The sequence below is a fragment of the Phocoena phocoena genome, chromosome 10 (genome assembly GCF_963924675.1).
Source record: "Phocoena phocoena chromosome 10, mPhoPho1.1, whole genome shotgun sequence".
Lineage (NCBI taxonomy): Eukaryota > Metazoa > Chordata > Mammalia > Artiodactyla > Phocoenidae > Phocoena > Phocoena phocoena.
In genome coordinates, this window is record NC_089228.1 from 105,121,522 (window position 1) to 105,134,583 (window position 13,062).

The following is a 13,062-nucleotide window of genomic DNA, read 5'->3' on the forward strand; positions in this document are numbered from 1 at the left end:
TAAGTGTCCTCCCTATTTGATTAAAACAAGTAACTGACAAATAGAGTTTTATGAAAAACAAGACCATTGCTGCCAAAGATGTTCTGAGGTCCAGGCCCCCTTACGAGAAGCCCACCCTGCGAGGGGCCCAGAGGCTCTTGCCCAGAAGGTCTGGGCTCTGCCTTCTCTGTGGAGAATTCCCACCTGGGCCACTGGCTGAACTGCTCAGTGACAGCCTGGACTGATGCTACGTGGTTAGGGGCACTTTTTGGTCAAATATCATGACACATTCTAATTTCACGTTCACAGCGTCAAGGAGATAATATTGTAAATACTTAGAAGCTGCTCTCATTCTGTGTCTAAATAACATGGGAAGCTGTGCGGGAGGAACCTTTCTACAAACACTTAACTACTGCATCACAGTAAAGTAGCTCTTGTCCGTTTGCTTTATTCTTCCTGTGCACATGCTCACGTTGCCAGCTAGTCCCGTCAAGTCAGCATTTATGACCCGCTGCTGTTGAAGCCAAAGCTGAAGCCAGCACATTTGCCGAGTGTTCATACGTTCTAATAAGCCAAGCGTCTTCCTAGGTATCTGGCACAGTGAGCGTTTAGTAAGTGTTGAGTGTTGTATTATTTGGAGCAAGCTTTTTGCTTTAGGATGCAGCTAGAAAAATCGTATTTTAAAAACAAATGTATTTAGCCTCAGCAATATTCTGTCCTGCTATACCTTCTTTTTTTTTTTTCTTTTTTTCTTTTTTTTTTTTTTTTTGCGGTACGCGGGCTTCTCACTGTTGTGGCCTCTCCCGTTGCGGAGCACAAGCTCTGGACGCGCAGGCTCAGCGGCCATGGCTCACAGGCCCAGCCACTCCGCGGCAATGTGGGATCTTCCCAGATCGGGGCACGAACCTGTGTCCCCTGCATCGGCAGGCTGACTCTCAACCACTGCGCCACCAGGGAAGCCCTACCTTCTTTATTTAAGTTGTATTTTTCAAATGGATCCTGAAAAATTGTTTCAGAAAGACTGTCTTTGTTTTCTTCAAGGCGAGACCAGATGCATTGTCCAGATTCTGCACCGTGTGTTTCAGAAAGAGAAATCAGTGTATATTTTCTAGTGGTCATGGCTTCTAGCTGACTTTTTGTTTATGTCTTAAGAAATGGTACCTGAAATAGGCAGGCTTCTCTGGAGTCCTGACCCCAGGGTGCGTGCGTGCTCTTCAGTGGGGAGGGAGGGTCTCGCCTGTTCGGCTCACGGGGGTGCACCCCACTGGCCGTGCCCAGCAGATGTTTGAAGGAGAAGGGAATAAACACACATCACATTTTCATCACAGATTTGTTAGCAAAGCAGATGTTGTCATTTCTACCTTGTGCAAAGTAGGCAGTTGTCTAGAGGGTGAACTGACTTTATCTTACGGCCGCATCATTTGTATGTAGGTGAGCCAGAGCTTAGACCCTGAGTCTTCTGACTTTACACTGAGTGTCCCTTCTGTCACCTTGATGAACTTGAAAGTCGTCATTAACCAGTAATGTTCATAATAGTAAAAGCATACAGGTAAATGCAGTGGAGAGAGAGCATGTATCACTGAAGTTCACTAAGGATGGTCCCTTCGTCAGTGTCGTGGAGCCTTTGAAAACTGTAACCAAAATCCTCTCCTGATCCCACTCCGGGCGTCTGACCACAGCCTCTGCGGACGCATCCCCAGCTTCCCCGGCTGCCCCCTGAGGCCTCAGCCATGCGGATGACAAAACGTGCCTGCAGCTCTTCTTGGAGCTTCCCCCAGGCCGGGGGTGCCCTCTGGTGCCTCCACTGTGCCAGGCCTCTTGTGCTGCAGGTTTGAAAGAGTCTACATCCTCCTACAGTTGGATTTGGAGCAACATTTCAAATCAGGAAACTCAACAGGCAGTTAAACGCAAGGAGCAAATCTGCATTCAGGCTTTAGAAACACACCCGAAAGTGTCAGTGTGGTCCCTGCGAGGTTCAGAGCAGGGCCTGGGAAGCAGGGCCACGAGCAGGGTGACTTGGCCTTGTGTCTCTCCTTAGAGGGAGGAATTGAGATTCCAACCTCAGAAGACCTCGGTGGTCTCATCTGTTGCACGCTTGTGACCTTCAGACCTCAGTCCCTGGACACGAGGCGTCTAGGCCCCAGCCCAGTGCCCCTGATGGCCTCCACCTCCCCACCCCCACACACCACCCCTCACCTTTCAGGAACGTCACAGAACAGGGACAGCAAGGAAATGGTTCACAGGTTAGCGTCTGTCGGAGAACAGCGATCGTTTCTACAGCACACAACCCTTCCATGTGGGCACCTGGCATTACTTCTCCCTGCCCCTTGGACACAAATACGAGCACCCAGCACCTTGGGGTGAAACTCGGGAAGTAGCACTTTGGGGATTTACGCACATTCTGCCTGGAGGACCCAGTGCCCAAGCACCTCCGACGTGTGCCCGGCGTGTAGTCGAACCAGCAGATTCACGCTGGGCGAATGAATCCATTCCCTTAGCGCTAACCAGTTTCAGCACAACGATTAGCTGTTTGGAGGGAGGCTGTCAGTGATTGATCTTTGTGTTTTTAAGTTTTTATTGTTACCACACCAGCACGTGTGTTGCTCCGGAGTTTGTGATCATGTCTCGCGAGCTCCCTGGGGCCGCCTGCTCTTTCAGACCTGCCGCTGCCCCCTGCCCCCTCCTCATGGGACTGTGAGCCCCCTGCCCCCCCTCCTGATGTGACGTGTGATGGTTCAGGAGCAGCTGTATGTCCTCTCATCCCAGGACCACAGCTTTTCCCTTCTCTGTTTCCAACATTACCCCCCCCTTTTTTTTCCTAATTATTTAGTTGCACCGGGTCTTAGTTGCGGCAGGCGGGCTCCTTAGTTGTGGCTTGCAGGTTCCTTCGTTGTGGCATGCATGTGGGATCTAGTTCCCTGACCAGGGATCGAACGTGGGACCCCTGCATTGGGAGCACAGAGTCTTAACCACTGCACCACCAGGGAAGTCCCTCCAGTGTTACTCCTTGAAAGAGTTGTTTGGGAGGAGGGTAATTATTTCGTTCTTTCTATTCATCAAAGGAAAGTCTCCAGGAAAGATAAAGTGTTCTTACTTGTGCAAGGCTGAGGCGCTATGCTCCTCCCAGCGTGTTACCCTGTAGCCACATAAAACGGGAAGCTCGATTGCTTTTTCAAATTTTCTATCAACGCAAACATGGTTGGTCCTGACTCTTAGAAGCACCTGCACTCTTATTCTTACCTCCACAGCTGTGTGTTTGGAGTTGGATTAGTGAGTTAGATTTACCTCTTCCTGGGGGGGCTTAATGGCTGCGCCTAGACCTGTGCTCTTGCCAGGAGCCGCCTTCTCTGGGGCAGCGTGGGCATCGGGCCCAGGGCGAGCGGTCGCCCACACGTGACCTCAGCTTGCTTCGCCCTAAGTCCGATTTTCTGCTTCTCAAGCAGCTCTCTGCCCCACTCGTCTCTGTTCCCTTGAAGAACCTGAGGAGCTCACAGCTGCCCTCATGTTCCAGGCACGTGGCTGGGCCCAACTCCTGGTGCTGGTCCCAGCAGCACTGACAGGACCCCGGTTTCATGGAGACAGAGGCCATGGGAGCCCCTCCTCTGGCTTAGACCCTCACTGGCCCAGTGTCGGGCCGAACTTCTGGTAACTGCATTTTCTCTCTGTACGTGCGTGAGCCCGCCCTCCACACTGTTGCAGTTTAAAGACTCGAGACCTGAGTTCAGTGGTCACGGAGTTGACCCGAGCACAGCGGCTGAGGCCTATGGGCCCCGTGCTTGTGGCCTGCCTCGTGCCCAGCCTGGGGCCCTGGGGGACAGCCCTCCTCTTGCGGGCAGAAAGCTTTCCTGGTCGTCAGCACAAGTCACGTGTTCCGCCTTCGCTGATATGAAGACTTGTTACTCTGCAGCTGTCCTTTCTCTCAGGAAGAATCGACCTGTTTCTGGATTGTATTTCATTATTCTTCAACCAGTTTTCTCAGTTACTCCGTCAGCAAAATAGAAATAAAAACGCCTGCACCTCCATATCCCCAAGAAATATTTATGAGGTTGGCTCCTCAGAAGAAAAGCCGTGTGCCTCCTTACACACCAGCGTACATGGCAGAACCAGAAGCTGGCTGTGTATTGAGAGTCTGCAAATGCCGCGTCAACAAGGTGATTGCAGTTCAACTTCCCTGAATAATCAGTAGCTTGGACGACATGAAGGGAGAAGATCCTCCTCAACATCATCATGATTTTGCGATACAGTAGAATTTTCTGTTTTGTAGAGAAGGAATTGTCAGTTTGTGCAATTAATTCTAGAAGGAATCCTGAGATACTAATTCCACTCCAAGTGAAAGCCATTGTTTTGGAGTTACAATAAAGCAGCATTTTGTTTTTATATTTTTTTTCTTGCAAAATAGCGAAGGAGCTCTTAAGGAGCCCTGTGAACGCCAGGACCCCCTCACTGCAGCCCCACATGGGTGCGTTCTCACACTCTTGTCGATAGAAGGCGAAGCTGGGTCCCTGTCTTCCTGCCACAGGTCACTGCTTGTAGAGAGGAGGCTGGACTGAACCCATGCCCGCTGCCTGCAGACTGCGCTCTGCCCTCTCGTGTGCGCCTGCCCTGGAGGGCAGCCGTGCCATCCTGAAGTTGTGGGTTTGTCCAGTCTCTAACTTGCTTTACAGAATCAGGTTGGAGTGTGTCTTTTTCAGAAGTTTCACCCAGAACTAAATTTTTTAAGATCAAAATAGTCATTCTGCATAATAATTCGACTTTTATTTGGAAGTAAGATGCTATAGTAGATGTTTAGCATATGTTTCATAAACTTTGGTAAATATCCTCCTTCTGTCCTCTGGGTTTTGTCTGGCGGAGGTGGGGTGTGTGTGTGTGCGTGTGTGCGTGTGTGTGTGTGTGTGTACATATGAAGAATATGTGTATGAAGAAACTGAAGGGCAATTTTAAATTTCACTTTTGACAGACTGATCAGCAATTACAGAGAACAGAACAATGACAGAAATGGAAAAACAATGAACGAAAACTCCTAATTAATTTAACCTTTTTTTTAAAATAACTTGACCAAACGTAGCCCTCGGGCCATTTGGCTCTCAGGCGCCCTGGGCCAGTGCTGCCCCTCCGTCTCTCCTGGAAGGTGTGGGGCAGGGGCAGCCACAGCAGCGCCCACACTCGTGTCTCCACTAAATGCCTTTCCCTCCCCCATCTGATTTCAGGTGTCAGAAACTACTTAAAAGAAGCATTGGTGAATATAATTGCTGTGCATGCAGAGGTAAGCCGTCCTTAGCTATTCCTAAGGGACGTGGGTAACTGGAGAAAAGAAGAGGCCAGTTCGATGGGTTTTATGGAGGTCTTTTTCCCTTCAGAATGTGTTTTTGGTGTAAATAAAATACAACTCTGGTTTCAGCACACGCACACGTGTGTTTTAACTGTGAGAGAGTCTTTTTCTGAAATTGGGTATGTTTTTTTCTCATAATTAAAACTAAACTCATGAATATTTGAAAGGTAAAGAGAAGAGAAATTGAAAGGATGTCTTTCCCTAACTTGGAAAATCCCTTGCCCTGTTTTTAACCAGTGTACAAATGAGCGCTGACATCTTACTCTCGCAGCTGTGGGGCGTGTTGGAAAGAAGTTAGGTGGTGGCCTCCCCTCAGCATCTCACAGAGGTGCCCCTGGACGTTGGTGCTGCTGCTCACACCCAGCCTGCCCTCCCATGGCACTTTCTGCTTAGTGTCCCACCGTTGTCCCTGCTGTGACTGCCTTCGTAATTCCGCAGTCATGGACTTCCAGGTTGGCTGTGGCCAGTGAACTGTTGTCCACCAGATGAAATGGGCCCAGCAAAGAAGTTCTCAGTAGAAGATTTCAGGCGCAGTTGACCGCTGCTCGAGAACCTTCTGAGTATCTGCGTCTGGTGCAGGTGCATCGGGAGGTGTCAGGTTTACGTCACCCTCCACATGCACACGTGCTGCCTGGGTTACCAAGGTGAACTGGAGAAATGTGGATCATTAAGGCTGAAACAGAAGAGCGAGCAAAGGACACAGATTGCAGCCTCCACCTGGCTCTGAGTCTGAAGCAGCCAGAGCAGAAAGCGGAGTGGGGTGTCTTGTAATTTTCATTTCCTAGTGAGGCAGAGCATACATGTTTCTCCATGAAGTAAAGTTTTTATGTGATCTGACTCAGGCAGGAATTTGCCATGTACATCTTTTTATGAAGAGTGATACACTTTCAACCCTGATTTTATCAAAGACATATAAAAGCGCTTTTTTGTTAGGTTAGCTTCCGATAAAGTTAGAGTGTAACATTAAATCATCAGGCAGTGGAGACATCTCAGTCGTAGGTGGGCAGGTGGTAATCAGAGGAGCTGCAGAATATGTGGGCATTTTAGTAATGATGGTGATTCCCACTGAGGCAACTTGGATTAACGTCCACTGTCGGTCGATAACCATGACGTTGTTTGTATTAGGCTTTTCACGGCCCTTTTTAATATATCCCAGTGGCTGAAAACAGAATTTTGTACTTAACATTTACTATTTACTATTCCCACATGATCTTAACTTGCCCCAAATTTTCTTCAGTACTCAGGTTATGTTTGGGTTGACCCAAAGGTTTAATACTAGTGATTGAATCTGAAAAAAGGAAAAGCTAAAAAGAAAATACAATTTAGTCTAACTTAGAAATCGGGATAGTAATATGTTTCTCCAAATGTCCAAACTGTTAGTTTGCAAATATCAAAATTCAAAGCTTGAAAACAATGTTTTTGTCAAATGAAAGGAAATACATATTTAATTCAGCAAAGAGTAAAATCGGGAACTCTGTTGGCCAATACAGAATAACGTATCCAGTATGATATAGCATTTGTTTTGACCCAAGGAGAGTCTGACCCAGTATGTTTTTATTTCTATAATTTCCTCTTTAGAAATCGTATTTCTTCTTGTGAAAAGGGTAGAGGAGGAAGAAACCTTTAAAACTATTTCAGTTTGTCCCTATCAACAATACCTTTCAAAACTACATTTGCCAATATTTTTTAAGAGGAATGGTTTTTGTCACGAATCAGTGAATACAGCTTGTGTGCAAGTCCGTGTCTGCCTTTCCTTCGTTAATTCAGATCCTGCAGAAATACAGCTTAGGAGACCTGGGAGTTGTTTTGCTACGTGCATCCCTTTGTTTTTAACAAGTTCTGGTCAAGGCAAGCCCTCATAATGCATCATTTCTTCTTATTTTCCACGTTCTATCAGGTGTTCACTATTTCCAAAGACCTGGTGCCTCGGGTGCTGTCTAGGGTGGTGGAAGCAGTTTCTGAAGAGCTGAGTAGGCTGATGCAGTGCGTCTCATCCTTCAGCAAAAACGGAGCATTGCAGGTACCACAGCTGCTCAGTTCTGTGTTTAAAACTTAGTTGTTTGAAAACAGAGAGATGTGTTTTCAGTCATCAGTCTCAGGAGGTCCAGACAGGCTTCGTACTTTTCTGTGGATCTGCTGGTTGGAGAGCTACATGGTCTCCTGTGTGAGCCACGTCCGTGACGTCGGCAGTTCCAGAGTTCCTGTCCCTTGAGAGTACAGTGACTTGTGAAACTATCTGAATACAGATTCCTTCTGAAGTTCTGTGATTTTTTCTGTTTCACAGTTGTCTTCAGCACGTTCAATTTAACAGGAAATTTTTAGAAACTTCTTGTAAATAGTCTTTCCAGAGCATTCAAATGCAGTTTGCATAGAAACAACAAATGACTGTTTTTTCTACTCATATTCCATTGGTTTATGTTGTATTTACTTAAACTACGTAATTACAATAGCAAAGGTAACTTCTGTAAGTCAGATGAGCCTTGGTTTGCCTGTAGCCAGATCAGTAGGAACCAGGGTGTGCAGGCCTGTGGGGGCGTGAGCCCCCCTGTAGGCCCTCATGCCCAAGGGCATTGTGAGGGTATCTTCTTAAAGTACTAGAAGTTTTGCTTCTGGTAATGCCTGCGGACCTCCTGTCAGGCCAACCCCCTACAGATAACAACTCTAATCCTGAATAATGTATAAAAATAAAAAATGTAAAAACAAAACCTAAAGACTCTAGAGAGTGAACATGAGTGGCTGATTCTGGAAGAAATGGCACTTGGGTGAATTCCTCACTTTTTATGGATTTTGGCCTGAATGCAGGCCCAGGGGAAACTAAAACTACATAAAACCTGTTGTCTTTTCAGTTTAGAAGAATAGGCTTCAGGGCAGCCACAACTACAGGAGAGCAAGGGAGGTATCCCAGGGAGCAGAAAGCAGGAGCCATAAGTTCTGTGTATACACTGCCTGGGTCTCTAGTTGGCCCCTAAACCACACGCCTGGTCAGACTCCACTCCAGCCCACATAAGGCAAGAACCGAAGTAAGAACTGAAAAGCTGCCCCAGAGCCGAGAGTTTTCAGTTTGAGTCCAGATACATTTATTGCTTGTTAAAATAAACAAAAATCAGCTCTTCAGAAGCATATTATAGAACCCAGAGTCTTCTCAAGATAACATTCACAATGTCCAGGATACAATCCAAATTTAGTTGAAATGCACAAGCAAAACAAAACAGGAAAACATGACCCATTCTCAATAGAAAAGACAATCAGCTGAGACCAGCCCTGAGATGACCCAGTTGTTAGAAATCAGACAAGGATTTTAAAGCAGCTGTGTTCAGTGATGTAAAAGAGACTGTGCTCCTTAGTGAATGAACAGACAGGAATCTCAGCAGAAAAATAGGAGCCCTAAAATAGGAACTGAGTAGAAATTCTGGAGTAGAAAAGTATAATACATTAATATTTTAAAATATACTTGATGGTAATAACAGCAGGATAGAGAGGACAAAAGAAAAAAATCAGTGAATGTATAGACCAAACATCAGTTATCCAATATGAAGAAGAGAGAGAAGAAGAATTGAGAAAAAATAAACAGAGCTCTAGGGACCCTGGGACATGTGATTCCATGTCCACTCAGCAGGTGAAGGATGGTCCACATCATTAGTTATTTGAGACGTGAAAACTGACACAACAGTGAGTTCCCATCCAGCAGGAAGAAGAAAATTAAAGACTGAAAACACCCAGTTTTGGCAAGACTGTAGAGAAGCGAGTTCTCACGCGTTGGCAGGAGTGTGAAATAGAACCGCTGCTTCGGGAAAAGTTCTTGCAGTTTCTTTCAAAACTAAGTATACACTTACCCATCCAAACACTGGAAACAGCCCAGGTGTCCATCAGTAGGGTAAACAAACAAATGGTGGATCCATAAAACAATTACCGTTCAGCGTCAGGGAAGCCACGTGAAGGGGGCCTTGTACTGGATGGATATCATTTTCGTGGAGAAAACCCCAGGACGACGCTGTCCCCTGGGTGGTTGACACCAGTCGGGGAGCTGAGGGGGCTCTGCAGGCGGTGGTCCTACACCTCGGGATGGTTCCCGCACACAGCGTGTGCAGCGGCCCGAACTCACCAGATGTGCACTCGAAGATTTGTCCATTGTGCAGTGTGTAAGTTTTAACTCAAAGAATCGAAAAAGTTGCAACAGCCTACTCCAGGCAGTGACGCCTGTGGCAGACGCGTGTGCTGTGGAGAACATTGGCGGCCGAGCACAGGTGCTCGCTGTAAAGTTCTCCCAGAGTCTCTGCACTTGAAAAAGTTCACACAGAAATGCAGGGTGAAAGGGATTGAGCATGTGTATTGACCTGGCAAGCTGGCGAGGGGAAAATCCATCACAGAAACTTCGTAATATTTCCATGATCATGGCTGTTCTAATAGTTGTGCAGGAGGAGATCAGTAACAGGAATTGTGTATGTGAAGATGAATTGAAAGGAAGTTGCAGTAGCTGCTTTGGGCCTAGGCGGTCCTGGAATTACAACAAAAAGCTCCCCTCCCTGCAGATTTTTTCTGCAGCCCATTTAGCTGATGACTGAGTTCCTCTCGCAGGAGGGTCAGCAGGAAGGGGCAGAAAGAGACATCGGAACCAGCTGGCAGCCCGGCCTCCTGAGCTCTGTGCCTCCTGGAGACTGGCGTCAGTTGTGTTGTGAAACGTTGGCCACTGCCGTTCGGGATGCCTGTGTGTGACCTCCTCCTGATCAGATGGCTCTGCGAGGCCCGCGTGAAGGGTTGGCCTGGCCATCGGCCTCAGACCTTCCCGAGAGCCGCCGGCAGGGGCGTTTTCTGGCAAACGGTCCATGTATTTTGTATAAATTATCACAGCTTTTACAATTGGCATAATTCATGGGTTAATTCCTTATCACTTTGTTTGAATAAAATTTCTAGCAGATACTAGTTTTACAGTGATTTAATCCTTCTCCTAAAATATTCAGCCGAAAGTTCTACCTTGTTTTTTCTCTTTGATGTTTTCCTTGTAGGTTCATTTTTATATACACTAGAATGTAAACAAGAGAGACAAATTGTCATATCTACGCTTTCTCATTACAAACTGTTTCAGGCTTCTAAACCCCTGAAAAATGAAACCAAACAATTGCTTTCCAACTGAACATTTCACTGAATGTACTGTATCTTATGTAAGTCAGCTTTTATCTTGATTGGTTAATTTAAAAACTAGCCATGTCTTTCATTGTTGTTTGTGTTTTGTGCACGCCTAGAGGTGAGGGCTGTGTCTTTAAAACAGTCTCCTGGGCAGCACGCACACTGCGGTACCTGAGGTGAAGGAGGGTATCCTCGCTGGAGGCCCCAGGGCTCCGAGGGCAGCAAGCTGTATGCAGAGCACACCCTCTCCATCCTTGCCAAGAGGCAGAAGCGCTAGGTTAGCTTGCTTTTCCTTAAAAGTCTTACGCAGATGAAATCCATATGCCGAACAGTGCGTCTGCAAGATAAAAAGAATACAGTTCAGTGGATTTCCTTCTGCTGTGTTCACAGAGTGGTGCAGTCCGTCACCACAATGCACTGTGGAACGCTGCATCACCCCAGAGAGAAACCCCAGCCCCGTTAGCGGTCACCGTCCACGTCCCTCCCAGCCCCCACCCCAGCCACTGACAGCACCTGTCTGCTTTCTGTCTCTGGTTTGCCTCTTCTGAAATTTTCATATAAGTGGGATCATAGAATATGGCTTTTTGTGATGGGCTTCTTTCACTGAGCGTAATGCTTGCAAGGTTCGTCCCTACTGCAGCCTGTGTCATGCCTTGTTGTGGCTGAATAACGTCCCATGGTATAGATAGGCCGCATTTTATTTGTTCACTCATCATTTGATGGACATTTGGGTTTGCACTTTTTGGCTGATACAAAGAAAGGTTCTGTGAACAATTGTGTACAAGTTTTCTGTGGACACATGTTCTCATTTCTCTTGGGGATACCCCCGGGACTGGAATCGCTGGGTTATGTGGCTACTCTGTGTTTAGTCTTCTGATGAGCTGCTGGACTGTTTTCCAAGTAGCTATACCATGTGCTTTCCTACCAGCAGTGTATGAGGTTTCCAAATTCTCCACATCCTCGTCGGCACCTGTGACTGTCTGGTTGGTCGTAGCCGTCCCCGTGTGTGTGAAACAGTATCTCATTCTGTGGGGTCGTCACTTTTGTGATGGTGTCCTTTGTAGCACAGAATGTTTTGATTTTGATGAAGCCCAAATTATCTAATTTTTCTTTTGTCACTTGTACTTCTATTGTCATTCCTAAGAAGGCAGGCCTAGCCTAATGTCACAGAGGTTTACTCCTGTTTTTTTCTAAGGGTTTTATAGTTTTTTCACTTACATTTAAGTCTGTGATCCATTCTGAGTCAGTTTTTAAGGAAGGGACCCACCTTCTGTCCTTTTGAGTGTGGACGTCCAGTTGTCCAGCTGTCCCTAGCACCATGTGTTGGAGAGACCATCTCTCCCACCAAATGGTCTTGGCACTTTGTTGAAAGTCAGCTGATCGTAAATGTAAGGGTTTGTTTCTGGGCACGCAGCCATGTTCCTGTTGATCTACGTGTCTGTCCGTGTGCCAGTGCCACACTGTTTGGCTTATGGTAGCTTTGCAGTAAGTTTTGAAATGAGAAGGTCTGAGTTTCTCCAACTGTGCTATTCCATTTCCATATTGTTGTGTCTAGGATCAACTTGTCAAGTTTTGTTTTTAAAAAGAAAAAAGAAAAGAAAGAGAAAAGCCAGCTGTGACTTTCATAGCGCTGCACTGAGTCTACAGAGCTTAGCTCTGAGGTTAGCGTCGTGGAGCCTGGAAGGGCAGGGCAGGAGGCAGTGTGGCAGCCCGCGTCCTTCCACCTCCTGTCAGTCTCGGGACAGGACAGTCCTGGTCTCCCCAGGGAGACCAGGGGAGGCACTGGTTGGAGGGTGACGTCTGGTGTCTGGACGGCCCTGGCACAGTCCCTACCTTTCAGAGCAGGACACCTGCCTCCACACAGTCAGACTTGACTCTCAGACAGTTTTCAGTGAAAGGGAACTTTGTTGTGGCCAGTTTCTTTGGGCTGATTTAGAAGGTCTGCTCACTCGTAACGAGCTGCCACTGTGGCCATGGGGGTCTGCCCTGCATGGAGCAGGCTGGGGGCCGACCCTCGCGTTGTTTCTGTTTGACCGGCAACATAGTTCCCATGGTCACCTATCCCTTTCTCACCTCCAGGCAAGGCTTGAAATCTGCACCCTGAGGGACACCGTGGCTGCTCACCTGACACCAGAGAGCAGGTGAGATGCTCCGTGGCCGTGCTGTGAGTGCTCCGAAAGCCCCTGTAGTAAAGCTCGTCGTACAGGCGTGAGGTCCCAGGTGAAGGTGACTGATCACAGCGAGCGCTTGTGACTGTGGTCTCATAGTTCATGTGATCAGTTGTTTTGTTAAAAGCACAAACCTACAGTAAGCCAAGGAGTCCAGAGACTGCCTCTTTGTAGCACAGAAGGAAAAAAGGTTTAATGTAATTTCATGTTTCTCACTCACTGAGGTAAGTCTTAGTCTCATAAGCGGTGTAGCAGAGCATTGCATGCTTCTTTTGAAAAGGAGAAAATAAGAACTGAGTCAGTCTATTCATCACAGACTCTGAAGGACAGTTCAAGCATCATGGGTATCAGCATAAGAGGAAGACCTTGTGGTTTCTCTGCAAAATTTTGTAGTGGAAATTTAGTGATAATTCTTAGCTGTTTTGAATGAAAGTCAGGATTTCCTATCATTGAAACATCAGT

General features: G+C 47.0%; 1 protein-coding gene across 1 annotated transcript in view; it reads left to right on the plus strand.

Moving 5' to 3' along the window:
* EXOC2 (exocyst complex component 2) overlaps nucleotides 1–13,062 on the plus strand; it is a 124,326-nt gene that overhangs the window by 107,705 nt on the left and 3,559 nt on the right. The window contains exons 23-25 of the mRNA XM_065884586.1: nucleotides 5,187–5,242; nucleotides 7,206–7,328; nucleotides 12,512–12,573. Coding sequence (XP_065740658.1) covers nucleotides 5,187–5,242; nucleotides 7,206–7,328; nucleotides 12,512–12,573 — 241 coding nt within the window. The remainder of the gene's footprint in view (nucleotides 1–5,186; nucleotides 5,243–7,205; nucleotides 7,329–12,511; nucleotides 12,574–13,062) is intronic.